At 42.3% G+C, this 18,055-nt stretch overlaps 1 protein-coding gene across 1 annotated transcript; it reads left to right on the top strand.

Moving 5' to 3' along the window:
- The first annotated feature begins 305 nt into the window (after positions 1-305).
- Positions 306-4,864, top strand: LOC121864250 (pupal cuticle protein 36a-like). Its single transcript, XM_042363312.1, has 2 exons — positions 306-393; positions 3,895-4,864. Exons 1-2 carry the CDS (start codon positions 382-384, stop codon positions 4,708-4,710), a joined length of 828 nt encoding a protein of 275 aa, XP_042219246.1. The 5' UTR covers positions 306-381; the 3' UTR covers positions 4,711-4,864.
- The last annotated feature ends 13,191 nt before the right edge of the window (positions 4,865-18,055 follow it).

Genomic DNA, 18,055 nt, shown 5'->3' with positions numbered 1-18,055 from the left:
GGCAGCAGGTGGGTCACTAACACAATGCACAATGGAGTCAATAAATAAATCTCATTAAATCAGGAATAGTATATGTCTCCGTCCTTCATTTTGCGTCCTGTGGCAGCTCCCATTTATATTTTTTCTTCATATTACATTTATAAGTTTCCTTTAAGTTAATTATATAATTTTATTGGAAAGATTGAAAGATGTCTGGGCTGCAGAGAAAATGCTAAAGTGGATGCTGTTGCCCCCTGACCCGGCGTGCAGGTCCAGGGATAAAGGTCTTGGTGTCTGGGGGTGGGGGAGGGACTAAGTAGGATGGAAAGAAAGTAAATTTTACCAAGCTGAGAGTGTGGAGGTATATAAGACGGGCGGCCGCCAGCTACACTATACTCCACCATGAAGCTCCTGGTGAGTCTTGTCTCCCTCACTCTCCTGGTGAGGGTGTTTGTTATGTCCACTCACTGACAGTCATCCGGCCCACGGGTGTTAAGTGTTTGTGTATAACGCCCCCGTGACATGTATACTTGACACTTCCAGTGACCTGTTGTTTAGATTATAATATATTGTGTAGTTGACACTTTAACTGACTCACTGGTATAGTAACCAAGACTTCCAGTGACTGACTTCATTGTGTAGTAATTATAAGACTTCCAGTGACTGACTTCATTGTGTAGTAATTATAAGACTTCCAGTGACTGACTTCATTGTGTAGTAATTATAAGACTTCCAGTGACTGACTTCGTTGTGTAGTAATTATAAGACTTCCAGTGACTGACTTCATTGTGTAGTAATTATAAGACTTCCAGTGACTGACTTCATTGTGTAGTAATTATAAGACTTCCAGTGACTGACTTCATTGTGTAGTAATTATAAGACTTCCAGTGACTGACTTCTTTGTGTGGTAATTATAAGACTTCCAGTGACTGACTTCTTTGTGTAATTAGTAACTCGAAGACTTCCAGTGACTGACTTCGTTGTTTAGTAACTATAAGACTTCCAGTGACTGACTTCGTTGTTTAGTAACTGTAAGACTTCCAGTAACTGACTTCGTTGTTTAGTAACTATAAGACTTCCAGTGACTTATGTATTGTGTGGGTGAGTGGCGCCCGTGGAGAAGACACAAAAACATACGGTACAGTACTACAGGAAGAGGAGAAGGTTCATTTCACAACAATGCCTTTCCACACCCACAGGAAGTCCCCTCTTAGACCCCAGTACGTGTGAAGAAACACCACTTTGGCTCCCTTGAGGAGTGAATAATGTATGTTTCTTATTGTCGTTGTGTCACCTCCTCGACTCCACCGGTTATTGTGCTCAAGAATGTTCAATTAAATAATGTCTTTGTGGATTTCAGTGAGAGGAAGATACATTATTTAATAGTACACAACGTAATGGTAACTTGTGTAATGATTGGAGCTTAGGGTGTCATGGTAGATCTGGTTATGTATGAGTTATTGTTGTCATGGTAATATTGGTGGTAGTGGTGATATGGTAATACTGGTACTGGTAATGGTTGAGAGTTATTGCTGTCATAACAACACTGGTGATGAGAGGTTTGTGTTGTTATGGTGATAATGGTAATGACTTAGAGGTTTGTGTTGTCATGGTAACGTTGATAATGACCGAGAGATTTGTGTTGTCATGGTAACACTGGTGATGGGAGGTTTGTGTTATGGTAACACTGTTAATGATTGAGAGGTTTGTGTTGTCATGGTAACATTGATAATGACTGAGAGATTTGTGTTGTCATGGTAACATTGATAATGACTGAGAGACTTGTGTTGTCGTGGTAACACTTATAATGACTGAGAGGTTTGTGTTGTCGTGGTAACACTGGTGATGACTGACAGGTTTGTGTTGTCATGGTAACACCTGATACCGGTAACAACAATAACTGATAGGTGCTGTGTCACATGGAAATTTTCGGGTGTACAATACAGGCGGTGAGGTAAGGTAGCGAAATAGGACCACAAGAAGATTAACCCCGCAGTTTATTCCCCTGATGATTAAATACCTCAACATTACTTTGGGGAGTTAAGTTGAATTACGTGGGAATAAAGATTGAAGCCATTAAACAAGAGTGGAATTAATTTCGTCGTAGCTGAATGTGTAAGAATCCACATAATTATTTTAAGTTCGTACACAAAAGTGGCGTACAAAAATAGCATCACATTTATACTTGAGACTAGAGGAGCTCACTTAATTCGGAGAGAAAAATAATGTTCAGAATATTTAATTTTATCTGCTATTAATTGAACGTATCTTGCTATATATATTTTTTTGTTTTCTCGTTATTCTTGTGTTTGATCTTAAGCTAAAGAGTTAAGGTACATTGTTGGGTCTTTAGATACGAGGAATTTTCATCGTATGAATATTTGAATCTGGTCTTGGTTTACTGCCCACTCAAGAACATATACGAGACAACCCACGTGTCTGTCTCGTGGGTTTGGCGTTTGTCTCCCGGGTAGAGTAAGGTGAAGGTTTAGGTCACATTTTATATTTAAAGACTTGTGATTCAATGACGTTTTGAGGCCAGACGGTGAGTGTTTAACAATCCTTTTGATCTTTGCTGAAATTGGATTTAAATCTGAAACTCCTTTGTCAGTGTAGAAAGGGATTAGTAATCACATGTTGCCAACTTTTTGCTATAAACAATGCAGTATCGTAAGGATGAAGGCACTAAGCCACAGTAATTTGCATGGGGTGTTGTTATATTCAGAAGGAACATTGTATGGCAAAGGTGGAGGCAGATATATTCTCATACATGTCACATTAACAACAAAACATGAATACTCTTGCAGTGGCAGGTATACATAAAATGGCGCACGTTGTCCCATAACCACCTCCTTTTCCCCAATCGGTTAAGTTTGTCCTTAATTATATTTGTTATTGTTTGTTAATCATTTTAGCTTTTTGTATTTTGTTATGCACCTTTAAACACCGAAGATGAGACTCTAGGGGGCCTTGGATTCCTTGCCTTGACATTAACTCGGATGCAGGTTTTCTCCTTTACAAAATTCTTTAGAGATATTGCACAAACACTCCCCAGGACTGGATGACTGCTGTAACCCAGGTGAGGTGAGGTTAAGGTGAAGGAACACAAGGTGGGATGTTGTGCAGACTTACTGGGAATATTATCTGGGCAGAAAGCAGCATAAACAAGTAGACGTAAGTGAGGGAAGTGGGCGTTGTCATTTTATTTTATTTATTTTATTTATTTATTGGGTACCCCCCTACATCCTTGTGTAAGGTGAAGCGCAGAAGCGTTTACAGCGCCCAACAGAGATGCATTCTAAGTTCATGCTTGCCTTTATGTCTCATGAGTTGAGGGCGTAGAATCCTGAAGAGTCAATGGTTTTATGTCTAAGCAAGTTATTGGAAGCTCCAACAACTTGTCCCTGAATACGAATTCGCAACTTATGATTTACAGCAGGTACCTACTTTGCTGCTAGGTGAACAGGGACCAAGGGAGGCTGGGAAGTGTGTCCGAACAACTTTCCACCCGTGACATCTCGCTTGCGAGGCAAGAGCGGTACCGCTCTACCCACCGGCGCCCCTAGGGCGTTATCATGAAGGAAAACCGATTGAGGGGTGACACGGGTGTGTGTACTGATGGAGGATCCCTTAAATGGTGTAATGACTCGTGGTGATGGGTGGAGAAGGAACTGTACCAGTCATCCGAGTGTATTCAGGCGAGGTGTGTGTCGGTTATTAAGAGGTGTGGGCTATGTATACAAGAGTGAAAAGAGTCAATGTACGTATTGTAAATTTTATCTGGTGCTCCTACGTAACCTCGATGAAGTGAAGTTCTTTGGTATTTCCCTGTTATGTAAACAAACCTGCGCCAAATGTGTCTTCATGTTTATGTTGACTGAGGACTTTTGATTAAACTGTCCATATTTTCCGTAGATCTTCGCCTCACTGCTGGCGGCTGCTGCGGACGCCGGCCGTTTGGCAAGTCCTCAGTACAGACTGCCAACGCCCTCTGGTCCAGGCCTCTCTTTGGGCGGCACAGTGTCTACATCTGGCGGCTCTGGGTTTATATCTGGCGGCTCAGGATTTACCTCTGGCGGCTCAGGATTTACTTCTGGCGGCTCAGGATTTACTTCTGGTGGTTCAAGATTTACCTCTGGTGGTTCAGGATTTATATCTGGTGGTCCAGGGTTCTCGGGGGGCAGCTGTGGAGCCGGACAGATCCGCCATGTGGACGGCAGCTGTGTGACTCCTACAGTTACAAGAAACTTATATGTATACACCGCCCCAGACGTTCCCCATACAACAGGCCCTCGACCTGATATTCCTCCACCCAGAGTAGAGCACAACGTTATATTCATCCGTGCTCCTGAGGGTGGATTTGGACTACAACCCGTCGTCGTGCCGCCGCCACAGCAAAGGAACGTCGTGTATGTCCTAAACAAGCGCACTCAGCATGGTCAACAAGTTGTCCACGTACCGGCACCTGAGCCACAAATTCCACAGGTGTACTTCGTCAATTATGCTGATGGCGAAAACCCAACTCTCCCCAGCGGCGTGGACCTCCAGTCTGCTCTTAGCTCCGCTTCTCATGGCAGTGGTGAGGTTATTGTGAGCGGCGGCGGCAGCATCGGAGGCGGCGGTAGCATTGTGAGCGGTGGTGGCAGCATCGGAGGCGGCGGCAGCAGCATTGTGAGCAGCGTGGGCACTTCTGGTGTCACGTCCCCGTCTAATCTGTACGGGGCGCCCTAGGTGACTTCCCGTGCCTCAAGTTAATGCTGGTCATCCCTGCCTCATCAATCTGCCCTCGAACACACACGTTTATCCTTTATCTTTTGAGAGTAATATATATGTACACACACGTCACACACTCATTAAATATATATATATATATATATATATATATATATATATATATATATATATATATATATATATATATATATATATATATATATATATATATATATATATATATATATATATATATATATATATATATATATATATATATATATATATATATATATATATATATGAGAGAGAGAGAGTTAAACAAGGAGACATTCATGAATATTCCTAATAAACATGGAAGGATTTATAGTTGTTTGTCCCTACATTACCGTACAACGAACTTCTACAGAATATAACACAAGTTTGTGAGAGTAAACAGTCACATAGTTCCATCACAAAGTTCATTTGTTGACCTCCAGTTGTGACCTAGTAGGAATTATTCCCACTGAGGAGGAATGGTATATCGGTAAAATGAATTTACAATAAACAGTAGCTACCTAGGAAAGAAGTACTGTACGGTGGTGACTTAGGAGGGCTTGAGGGATGTCCGGGTTCCTCCTTCCTCATCCATATCCCGATATCCGGGACTTCTATTTGTCAGAGTTATATATATTGCGTTCCAGAGTTAGCCTTCTCTCAGTCACTATGTAAACACATACTGTGACGAAACGTCAGGAATAAAGCTCATTCTCTTAGTCGTGTTTCATTCACTACCACACTACCACCTCACCTCTGAACAATGTTCAACTCCAAGTACCATAATTATAAAACCTGGTGTGCTTTGGAACATCACCACTGGTTAAGCCATGTTTTCCCCGCAACGCTATTCTGATATCTACATGCAACCGCGATACATTTACTCAATATACCAGATGCTTCCTTACCAAACAAACAAACAAACAGACATCAGCATAATTGCCCCCAAAACACTTTACAAATCAGTTATTGCAATATTCATGACTGGGCATCAGTCTTGACCCATTTCACTTTCGCTTGCAATCAATTAAACCAGATTTATTGTTCCTAACAGAAACTCACGCTTCCCCTCCTTAACATCTCGCTTTAATTTTCCTGATTAGAATCCTTTTTCAGATCTCAGAGGTGATGATGGCATTCTGTTACTATGCAAAGATTGACTTTCAACATAATCAACATCTTTGTTTCTCACTGTTGCTTATCCTTTCACAGTCGTGTACTGTGGTTCTGTAGTATTTCTGACTTTGGTGATGTTGCTGGTATTTTGAGGTCCGCGTCCAATTGGAGTTAAGTTATTAATATTGCTATTCACTCCTTCTTGCTGGATTCTATAGAACATTACTGCAGAACCACAAACAGAACTAGGGCTAATCCCATTTCAGGCTTCCATTGCTTAAATAAGATAAAACAGCAGGTCTTGTGTGAAAAACAAAGCCTAGGTTAGTAGGGTGTGTCATAGGAGGGAAGATCAGCTAAAACTAATGGCCCATCACTTTTTTGGTAGATTTTAGTGTATATAAACAGAAAATAATTTCAGTTTCAATATTTTGCAACCTTTTGCTAGGTAAATTTTAGCGTGAAGTTTATCGAAAATCTAACGTACAGCTGCATTAGTGCATTACAATTAAATAGTGAACATTGCTTTCTGACTTCATTCTTTAACAATCCAACTAACAATATTTTTTTCTGTTTCAGATTCTGATGCATTTATAAGTTGATAATATTTGCGATGGCTGCTTGTGTCAGGACGAGGAACCAAAAATCCAGCAATCTCAGTCACTATCTTGGGTCTGGTAGAGAGCTCCTGAAGTCGGAGTTGCCTACATTGAGAGATGCTTTGAGATACGGTGTTTTAATCAGGCAAATCAGTGAAAAGAACCAAAGAACTTACACAAAGACATTGCCAGTGATATGACCAAAGCTATCTTGGCACAGCACACTCTGGCTAACGCTCAGTTCAAGCCTCCAGTCATAACAAGTCAGAAGAAGATTAGTGAGAGACTGCTAGCCAGTTGGGAAAAGGCAAGAGATATCTCTCTTGGGAGAGGAAAACTTGCAGTTAAGGACAGCTTTGCCAAGCAACTGGACCAGTTATTTGACATAATTACTTGCAAGTGCCCAATTGTTCACTGTCCTGAGTTTGGATGCGATCGTGACTAAATCCGAGGCCCACATCTCCTGTATTTGCAAGCGTGAACTGAAGATTCCTGTGATCGAACTGGCATTTGTCAAAGCACAGAGAGAGAAGACTGGCAGTATAGGGGCTCTCATGATTTCTAGCCAAGATATTCCGGAGTCCAAGAGACAGGAGGCTGCCACAGAGAGACAGAAGAGGAGAAGAGTTGCCGAGGAAAAGAGACTTGAGAAGGCCCAGGGTGAGGTAAAAAAGGCCGATGATTGGAGTCAAGCTGATTCAGAGTTTAATGACTTCCCCATGGCTGATCCGAGTGCTGACCAGGAGAATGGTGACTTTGTCCCTAACCCAGAAAATAATGATCCCAAACCTTCCAGGCATAACATTCGAAATAGGAAAGATATCCCGAGCATAGCTCTGGCCAGCATGCGACACCACACTGGTCTCAGAGAAACTGCAGAGATAGCAACAGCTGCCTGGATTGACGGTGGTTTGATAACACCTGATGATGTTCACCTGGTGATAGATCATAACAAAGTAAGGAGAGCTCAGGAGAAACTTGTCAGTAACCTAGAAGAGGAGTTTGATAAGGGAATAAGAGAAAATGGAATCAATTGTTTGTTCTTTGATGGGAGAAGGGATGACACTAAAGTGTTCATGAAAGTTGGAGATTCTGACAAGTTGTTCCCTGCCATGGTGAAGGAGGAACACTACTCCTGCTGCAGTGAACCAGGAGGGAAGTATTTGTGGCATTTCACTCCAGAGAAAGATGACATGAGGAAACCAGCTGAGATAGTGGTAGATAACATTGTGAACTGGCTCAGAGAGAGGAACGTAGACCAGACCCTGCAGGCCATTGGAGGGGACAGCACCAACACGAACACAGGGTGGCAAGGGGGGTCATACAGTGGATAGAGCGGAAGATTGGGAGGAAGCTGGTCTGGATTGTTTGTGACCTCCACACCAACGAGTTGCCACTCAGACATCTGATCCAAGCATGTTTTCAACCCTCCTCTTGGCAAGATGCTGGACTCTGCCACTGAGTTAGAAATAAATCCGAGCTTTGAAAAAATCACAGTTGGCCCTCCACTCGTTGAGCTTGCACATACTGTCATTGACGACCTGAGTACTGACCAGTACTATGGTTACATGATTTGCAGTGCCATCAAAACTGGGGTCATGCCTGATAGACCTGCTTACCTGCAGATAGGTCCAGTCTCACATTCTAGGTGGCTCAACGGCTCTCAGGTTCTGCAGAATTTGGGTCGCTCATCATAACCTGAAAGGGAACCAGCTTCACAACCTGAGACTTATTGTCCAATTCATCGTGAGTGTCTACTTGCCAAATTGGTTCAACACCAAGGTCAAGTCATCGTTCTCCGAAGGTCCGAGGCATGTTCTCTTCCAGCTTGAGCTCCTGAGGAGTCAGCCAAGGAAGGTTGTTCAGATTGTGGAGCAGACTGTGAGGAGATCTTCCTGGTATGCTCATCCTGAGGCAGTTCTGCAGACAATGCTCTGCAGTAAGGATGAGGAGGAGGAGAAAGAGTGATCAAAAAGATCTTGGATATGAGACTTATGAGAGGATCTGGGCATGACGAATCAGTTGGTGACGATTCCTTCAGGGTCAGGAAGACTCCTGAAGTCAATCTAGGTGCCAAGACCCTCACTGATCTCATAGATCTGGATAACATCCAGGCTGGCAGTGAGCCCCTCTTACCTGCAGCCTCACCAATGTTCAAGTCAGAGCTTTCCTGGACAACGCCATGCATGTCCCTGCCTGGCCCTCGCACACCCAGAGTATAGAGCGTTGTGTACAGCAAGTGAGCGAGGCCAGCAGTCACGTGTACAGCCAGGAGAGGAGGGAAGGCTACATCCGAGCTCAGGTGGTCAGCAGGGAGGTGATGAGTAGAAACAGAAGCAAGAAAGACATGTTCTCTATGGTGTGCAGCAACACCGGGTCGTAGTAGTAAAACCGGTTTTTGTATTTGATGATTTTGTTTTCTAAAGGAATATTAAATTTAATAAATGTGTCAAGATCATTCGTTTCACTATTCTGGATCATTTTCATCCTAATAAATTAACCTGATACATTTACTTTACTTTAAATAAGCTATTTAGTGGTGTTGGTAAAAGGGTGGGAATACTGAATTTTCATAAGATTTCAAGTTAAAATTTACCTAGCAAAAAATGAAAACTTTTCAAATCTGAAGATATCACATGATTCTGCACATAGAACTACATCATTAATACCATGGGCCGATTTTTCAAACTCAAAAAAAAAAATTCGCCTCCGTATGACACACCCTACTAGGTTAGTCTTTTGGTAGTCCCCGTGGTGCTGTGGTAACGCTCCCAATTCCCACGCTGAGGTCCCGGGTGGATTGAAACATAGTACAAGACCATCTCTTAGTCCCTCCGTACCTCCCTACTAAATTTCCACAGTTTTGAAAATATATATGAAATTCAGTTGGGAAGTGCGGATGGCCTGGAGAATGCACTCGGGTTTGGAATATAATGGAACTGTGTCTGTGTCCTTACACAAGCATACAGGTACTGGACATAAATATAACATACTATCCTCCTCCAGCGGGTATTGAACCTGGGCCCTTGGCTTGGAGACAGGATCGCTACCTATGACCTACATAGTGTTTCAATTAGTAGTTCAAGGATTAAGGAACTGGTCTATTCGATTACGAATCACATATCTGTGAATTTCTCAGGGTTACTGGCTTACTGCCTCTAACACACACACACACGAAAAAAGGCACATGGAGGTGTTAGCAGTGTATTTGCCTATCACCTCCCTGGCCTGGTACAGTTCAACACAGGAATAAGACATCATTCCTACATCCTTGTTAATGGGGCTAGGACCACTAATTTCATATTTCAGAAAGTGTAAACTAGTTATTAATACACATGTAGTAAAAAAGTGGAAGTGGGTCCCATCGGCACGACTACCTCTTAGGGACTGTAGATACAGCACACTATACCAAGCCTTTGGTACACTCGCAACAGAAGGTATCTGCAAGGAGGGGTCCGGTGCATGTCAAAATGAACACTGCGACTCCTATTTTGTCGGCAGTATTGTCCATTGAGTCATATTGACTAGCAAAAAAGTTTGGAATACTTTTTGTAGAGTGTTCACAAGGAGGCAGCATGACCGATACTGCACTCGACAGCCTTCATTTCCTCAAGATGTAAACTTAGTTCCCCATTTACAATTGAGTGAACTGGGAGAGCCCGGGAATCGAACCACCGACCCCCGGAACAGGAGGCGAACGCTGTATCCACTGCCCCAAAAAAGAAAATAAAAGAGAAAAAACTGGTTATTTATCCTTATGTTGGGTAGTTAATTATGTGAGCAGTTACGTGTCGTTGACCACTCAAGTCTTCCTTCACTGACCTCTGCAGAGTTTATTATAGATACTTAGTGCCATCAGCGGTATGGTGTTGTGAGCACATTTGTAAAGAGAGATATAGGGAAATATTATAACACCAATTTTAGATAAATAAAGATGTTAAAGGAGTGAAATCTTTAGTCGTGGTTGTTAATGAACACAGAAAATGGGAAACTGAAGTGAAATGTGTTGTGACGGAGAGTGGGAAACCGAGAGGTGACGGGGGGAAACATGGGGTGGTGGGGGTCCGGTGGAGGAACGGTGTGTGTTCATCAGCACAGGATGTAGATATCAAGCCTTGTGAACACAACAGAAGGGAGAGGAAGTAGTGGATGACGAAGGAAGTATAATCAACGTTGGAGGAGGAGGAGGAGGGTGAGACCAGAAGTGAAAGTGTGGAGTAGGAACAAGTATATCTTAAGAGACGTTGGACTGTGGGCACTTTTGGTCTGCTCTTTTTACTTATTTTCATATGAATCGTAGTTCACTGAGGAGGTGGTTCTATATTTGTGTATGATCTTTATTATTATTGACTATTATGACAACTTTACAACTTCACTTCAGTACAGGCCTACTACTGGATATGATTACATCCGGCTTCTCAACTCTTCCATGTTCTTTTGTCTGCTCTCCCCCCCCCCTTTCACTTCATCAACTCTTTCCTTGTGGTCACTTCCCTTTCATTCTTCCCTCTTCGACATTCCAAAGCAGTCCCTCTTTCTTTCTCAACACAACCAATCTAGTTCTTTCTTCATGTTACCACGTAAAGGCATCTTCTTTCCCAAGCCCTCTGCAGAACAGCCTCGTTTGTCACACTGTCCTCGTAACTAATCTCCATTTTCTTCCATACTTAGTCTCCGTAGTTTTCAATGTCCAAAAAACAAATCCGTATAAGCCAACAGTTTCCAAAACCTTTTTTCACATCTTTGTTCATTGTATTCATCAGCAGCTTTACGCTCGTTGAATACTTTCTCTGGCATCTCAATTCTTGATTGCATCGCCATCCTCCGTGATACAAGCTCCCACGTACCTTACCTGAACTTTTCCATGACCTGTCTATTAGTCGAGATCCTCACACTCCTCTCCCAGATATTCTTGTATTATTTTAGTAATGCCAACATGAATTTTCATACTGTACTCTTTACTCCTCTTATCTACATTGTCCAAGACCTGTAGTCCACCTTCTGTCTCTGACTTCATCCCTTGTTCGTCTGCATACCTGACATCTGGTGTTGTTACGGTCAGCCAGGCGGACTCCAGCTAGTCAATGACCTTACCACGCAGGGCCCCAGCCAAACAGGAAGACGCCGGGAATGTTCTCCACTGGAATGCTGCTTCTGCATGACAATGTATCTCACATATGTCAGAGTTAAAAATGCTGCAGCTCCGGAGTGTGGCTTTACAGAACTTTTACACCCTGCGTATACTCTCCATAATTTGCCCAGGCAGTGACTACCACGTGTTACCAGAACTAAAAGAAGATCTGCGTGGCAAATGCTTCAGCGATGATCATGAAGTTAGAGGAAGCTGTGGATGTAGTTTTTGAGAGGTTCAAAACAACAACAACTGAGAATATAATGAGAAGCTGCGGGAGCAATACCAAAAGTTTATTAAAAAAGAGTGGCACTCGAAAAATATAGAGCTCGAGATTGTTTTATTTGTTTAGATAAAAAAAGACATTTGTACCATAAAACATTTTATATGTAGATCAACAGCGTCTGGGCTTCCAGGCTATCATGACGGTGATATATACCAAAATTAGCTATTAACAAAATAACTGCCAGGATTATAAATCTTTAGAAATGTGTTTAATTTTGTACATCATGATAACTGATGTGACACATGAATAGCACCAGAACATGTTTGAGTTTGCATTAGAATTATTGGTAGTAATAAGGTTTACTACTACTTATTGGTTTCACAGCACCAGCTTGGGAGTCACCAGCTCGTTCGTCATGATGGCAGACATTATTAATTTTATTGTTGGGCAATGAGAAATCAAGCAAAGATGACGTGTGTTTATATGTACTGGTAATTGTTTTCCAAGGAACAGTGAGGGTAGAAGGCAGCTCCTTGAGGCGACACGGAGTGTTTTCGCCATTAGTGGTTTACGATCAAACAGCTGTGGTGAAGTGTTAGCAGAGGCGAGTCGGCAAGAGGAAGACGCCTGTTTGTTGACATTGTGTTGCGCTTCACTGGTCCAGATGACGTTGTGTTATGTTGTACCGCAAGACTAACACAATTACGTCCCTTTGTAAGAACTTAACGCTGTCGTCTGCAAATATTAAGAAGTCGCTGGTCGCCAGAATTGCAGTTTCGACATTTGCTTTTAAATGGGGGTGCTGGTGGTAGAGTGGTACCGCTCTTGCCTTCGCAAGCGAGATGTCACGGGTTCGATTCCCGGGCCGGTGGAAGTTGTTTGGACATACTTCCTAGCCCCCATTAGTCCCTGTTCACCTAGCAGTAAAGTAGGTACCTGGTGTAAATCGAAAGTTGCGAATTCGTATTCAGGGACAAGTTGTTGGAGCTTCCAATAACTTGATGACATAAACCACTGACTCTTCAGGCTATGCCCTTGACTCTTCAGGCTTCTACGCCCTAACTCATGAGACATAAAGGCAAGCATGAACTTAGCATGCTTCCCTGTTGGGCACTGTAAACGCTTCTGCGCTTCACCTTACACAAGAATGTAGGGGGGTGCCCAGTAAAAAAAAAAAAATTGCTTTTAAATGACTCGCCAGTTTTGACTTTAGATTTAAACATTCCTAAAGTAATTAAGTACATTACTGGCGTTGTAACGTGGAGCCATTCTAAAAAAAATCCTAATTGTCTGTAATTATGTTCTTATGATATTTTACAATAACCGATCCATTGTGCTTATGAAGGTGTACCTCTGTATGCCGCTAAGTGTTGAATTTGAGATTAGTAATAACTACACTTCACATAGTTCCATATAAAAAAACTCTTCTCTATTTCAGGTAAGAAAAATTCTGGGTTGAGTGTGGCGGCGAGCAGTGGAGATCGGACCAAAGGCGGGTGAGGTGAGGCACACAGGACGCCTACGGTAAGTGAGGTGCGTCCACACGTGCGTACATTTTGTCGCCAACGTGATCAACAAGAAGAAACACTGATTTAGTGCACGCGGCCGCACCCTACCAGTGTCGGAACCCTGTGCCTTATTTGGTTTTGTCGATCACATGTTGGCAACAAAATGTACGCTTGTGTAGACGCACCTTTATGTTCAACTGGCTTCTTGCACACGGTGGGCGATCGTCTCAAACACCTGGTGCTGTGAAGAGATGGCAGAAACTAGAGAGAAACATTTAGCAAGTTACGAGTTATTGTGGGGGAGTTTTGTGTTGACTCGTACCTCTTGGTAGTGTTCTGAGTCGAGGTTAGTAAGTCACTAGCCAGACGCAGTAGTACCTGGGCCCTTTAGCCCCAACGAGGGGTAGCTTTCTTTCAATAAATGTCAACGAAATTAACCAAAATAAAACAAACTTGCACAAGAACACCTCAGAATAGGTACTGACCCGAGCGAAAATTCATTAGCCTCGGTCTGGCATCAGTTTTGTGCCCTTGGTCATATTCAACAAGGAGTGTCATAGAGGGAACGCTGCCGGACGTGAAAGTGTAGACTGACTTACTACTATTTTTATCAAGGTCGTCTTCATGTCATGTATTGGTGTCTAGCGTTCCTGGGTACTTTCGTCTCAGTTGCTTGGGAACGAGAACAGGTTTGCTGATATAACATAAATCAACATAAACATCCGAGTAAAAGTTTCGTTTACTAGTTGTTATGCAGCGACCATCACATGAGTCTAATATTGTCTGAGGTTAAGTTGAAATCTCTTGTACTTTTATGCGGAGTTCTGTGTAGTGGTGCTGAACTTCGAGTGATCAATACTTTAACAGGAGAAACAACTTATTATGTTGTAATTGTCTGGGGGTAATTTACATATGCTTTGTAGTGTGTACATAGTCTGCCCCTGTGAATTTTCAACACTGTTAAACACCTCAGATATGACTATGAATTTAGGCTTTGTAAATTTGTTTAACATTTCAATACAACTTACTGTATTATAAGATGTTTGATGTTAAACTCTCTAAAGATGACGTTGTTCATATTTTGACCAAAGTAAATATACCAAAGTTATTCCTAAAAGTAGCTACGGCTTTTGAGCCAAACGGTGGCTTATCAGCTGTTTAAATGATACTCTTGGGTAGTATCTTCTTGCACACCACACATTGAAATTCAAGATAGTCAGAAGGCGGCTTTCACAAGGGGGTGAGGGGGGTGGGGGTTCGTAGTGGGTAATTTTTTACGGATCCTCTTATAAATTTCCCGTTACATACTGTAAATGATTCTCGTCATCGCTCCGTCAGGCACCACCTACTGTATTGTATACGATAACACAAACGTCTTACTTTACTAGACTACTTATTTATGTATATCTTTATTCAAGACACCAATTTTGGGGAATGTTGGTTCAAAGGTGGCCAAAAGCCCTTTATTTAATGCAACCTGGTATAAACAGAGTTGAGTTGCCAAGCAGAAAGCCTGTTTTTAAAAAAGAAAGTGACTACACACGCACATACTAACTTAAACTCTTTCAGACTGGTTTACCAATGTGTGTGTGTGTGTGTGTGTGTGTGTGTGCGCGCGTGTGTGTTTGTGTGTGTGTTTGTGTGTGTGTTGTTTGTGTCTTTGTGTGTTCGCGCATACGTACGTGTACGTGTGTGTTTCTGTCTGTGCGTGTGTGTTTGTGTGTGCGTGCGTGTGTGTTTATGTGTGTGTTTAATTTTAAACAAAACAAAAGAACACAACAGTTACTAGCTGATGCAGACTCTCTCCACCCACCTTCCCTTTGCTCTTTGACCTATGAAAGAGAAACAGAGCCGTCAACCCACGTCTTCGTGTTCCGGTGTGGGATTCTGTTGCTTGATGCTTTATCCCACTCTTTGTTAAGAAACCTCACGCGCCATGATCAGGGCAGAAAAACACAAGGATCACGTGAAGAGTATTTCTCACCTGCGTATTATGACTGTGATTAACCACCCCAATCCTAACTGAACCTAACCTAGCCTAAATTTACTTTCCCAGATAGTGTTAGGGTGTGAAATCGTCAGGTGAAATAAGCTGGGGGATGGGGGTTTTCATCAGCTCTCGTGTCATGTCTCTGTGTATGGGATTCAGACAGTGTCCTGCCGACTATCATTGTACTGTACTTGGCTGACTCGACTTCACTGTTTACCCTTGCTGGTATGTCTGCATTTTTCATGTACTGTGCGGTACGTGGTGAAGTAGTGTGAGGTTATAAAAGATTTTACTGAATAAACAAATATCTAAATAAAGGAAACACCAAGAGCTATGTGTGTGTGTGTGTGTGTGTGTCTGTGTGTGTGTGTGTGTGTGTGTGTCAAACGGAGACGTACACAAAAGGTGCATATTTGTTGACTAAGCGGCAGGGAGATTTGATTTTTTTATTTTGCCGCTTCCAGCGGCTACTTTATTGTGCACCCCACACTCATCCTGTGAGCGGTAGCGCAAAAGGATTACAGAGTAGATTTTACAACGGGACATAATAATTAACCCCCGTTGTCAGGATTACATTATTTGTGAGACGACGGTGCTGGTGGTGGTGCTGGTGGTGGTGGTGTGTTGGTGAAGGTGTGAGCTAATGTCCCTCCCTTTACCTGTACACACATGACCTCTAATAAAATGATTGCCCAGGTGTGTTTATGTGTCGGGATATGGGGGGAGGAGGGTGGGCGGGAGGGCAGAGACGTTCAAGGAAGTCAGGAGATAAACTGAACTGCAAGCTGGCACGAGGAACAGGTATACCATCTCCCTCCCTCCTTCCCTCTCCCTGCAGTGTGAAGCTCCTGGGTGTAGGGTCTCCATTGTCTACGCCTCTATGGGTTCTCACCACACACACACACAGAGGCCGAGTATATCTCAACGCATGTGCCTGTGTTGACTCATCTAACGGAATGAAATGTGCTTAGAAATATAGAAAGTGGGCGCATCTCCCCTCCTCATCCCCTGCCCCAGCTACCCCCCCTTCCCCCTCCCAACCCCCCTTCCACCTCCTAACCCCCCCATTATTAACCTAAGGAACGGATATACCAGTATGGAGTTTTCTTGTTGTGTTTTTGTTTCTTGTATAAGTGAATTGATAATTTAGTTAAGACGTAGACACATGTGAGCTGTGGTCTGGTGATATCCTTAATTAACAAATAGGTGAATTTGACGTACTGCCTCTTTATCAGGAACAACCAACACTTATTAAATCGTAGGAAGACTAGATACATCATCCTGCCAGAGTGAATTTGTAGTTCTTGGGTAATGCGAGTTGTTAAAGGCATGGAATTTCGTATGTATTGGTTTTGTTTGTATTTTGGCTTGATTATCTAGTGTACAGTATTGATTACCAAGTTGTTTATGGTAGTTTTGATCTAAATGCTCTGCGTCATTTTTTATTTATACGAGTAAAATTATGATATTAGACTTTGACGATTTTTACATTCATAGATCGATCAAAGAAGTTTATATAAATTAAGAGAGGAAGGATTAATGGAGACAGGGCCAGGCGGATATTACTGAGAAGACGGGATAAATCACAGGTGGAGGAAAAAATTGTGGACAATATTACAGTGCAGTAGTGGGTGGGCTCCTTACCTGCCAGCCCCACCCGGGACACTGATGGAGGTCAAGGTGGTCTTGTGCTGCGATGTTGATGTTATTACTGACACCTTGAATCAGCATCATGTTGTATTTAATGTATAAGTCAACATCAGTAGTGAAACTATTAATTGAATATGATCGTGAGTTGGATATTTATTCCTGAGAACCGTATAACAATATTAAATTGGCACACAAGTGCGCCTTTCCTCGTCAAACCTTACCTTGATCATTTCCAACTTTTTCTTCGTGTTTGATAACCCGCTGACACAAATAACCAACGTCAGTTAAATTTTACCAGAAAATTTGAAAGTGATTTTCATTTGGCCTACGACAGTTGTTACTAAAGAACTCCCTTCTCTTGTTTCGGTCTTGACCAGGTGTCATGTATCTGCCAACACACCAAGTAAACATTGTTTCAGTTGAGTGGGTTGTGTGGTGGTCCCAGGTGCTGCAACAGTGTGCAGTAAGGTCGTCCTTCACTCACCTGATGAGGCAAGGCAGCGAGAGGCGAGACAATCAGAGTTATCCTCGGATCTGTGCTCAGCAATACCTCGTATTGGTAACTTATGGAAGACGCCACTTTCCTTATGTTATCTTATTATAAGTAAACTCGTATTTTTGGGAAGTGGAAAGACCGACAAGTAAAAAGTGGAAGACAGCCCTGTCAACTTAATTTTAAATGAGTAATTTATTGGCAACAACAGTAACAAATTCAATTTGGTAACTTATGGAAGACGCCACTTTCCTTATGTTATCTCATTATAAGTAAACTCGTATTTTTGGGAAGTGGAAAGACCGACAAGTAAAAAGTGGAAGACAGCCCTGTCAATTTAATTTTAAATGAGTAATTTATTGGCAACAACAGTAACAAATTCAATTTGAAATCACCTCGTAAATACGAGTTGATCAATAATTCAGAATGACGTTACTAGAGGGTCGTTCGTGTCTGGTAAATTTATCATCATTCTTTTCAAAGCTTTTTCGATTCTGCAGACGATGGACACAAGTATAATAAGATATTCCTCGACTTTAGCAAAGCCTTTGATAGAGTCACTCACGAAAGACTAATGCATGAAGTGGAGGCAGCAATAATGATACAAAATCCGA

The sequence above is a fragment of the Homarus americanus genome, unplaced genomic scaffold (assembly GCF_018991925.1).
Source record: "Homarus americanus isolate GMGI-L3 unplaced genomic scaffold, GMGI_Hamer_2.0 scaffold26351, whole genome shotgun sequence".
Lineage (NCBI taxonomy): Eukaryota > Metazoa > Arthropoda > Malacostraca > Decapoda > Nephropidae > Homarus > Homarus americanus.
This window is presented reverse-complemented; position numbering and strand designations above follow the sequence as displayed.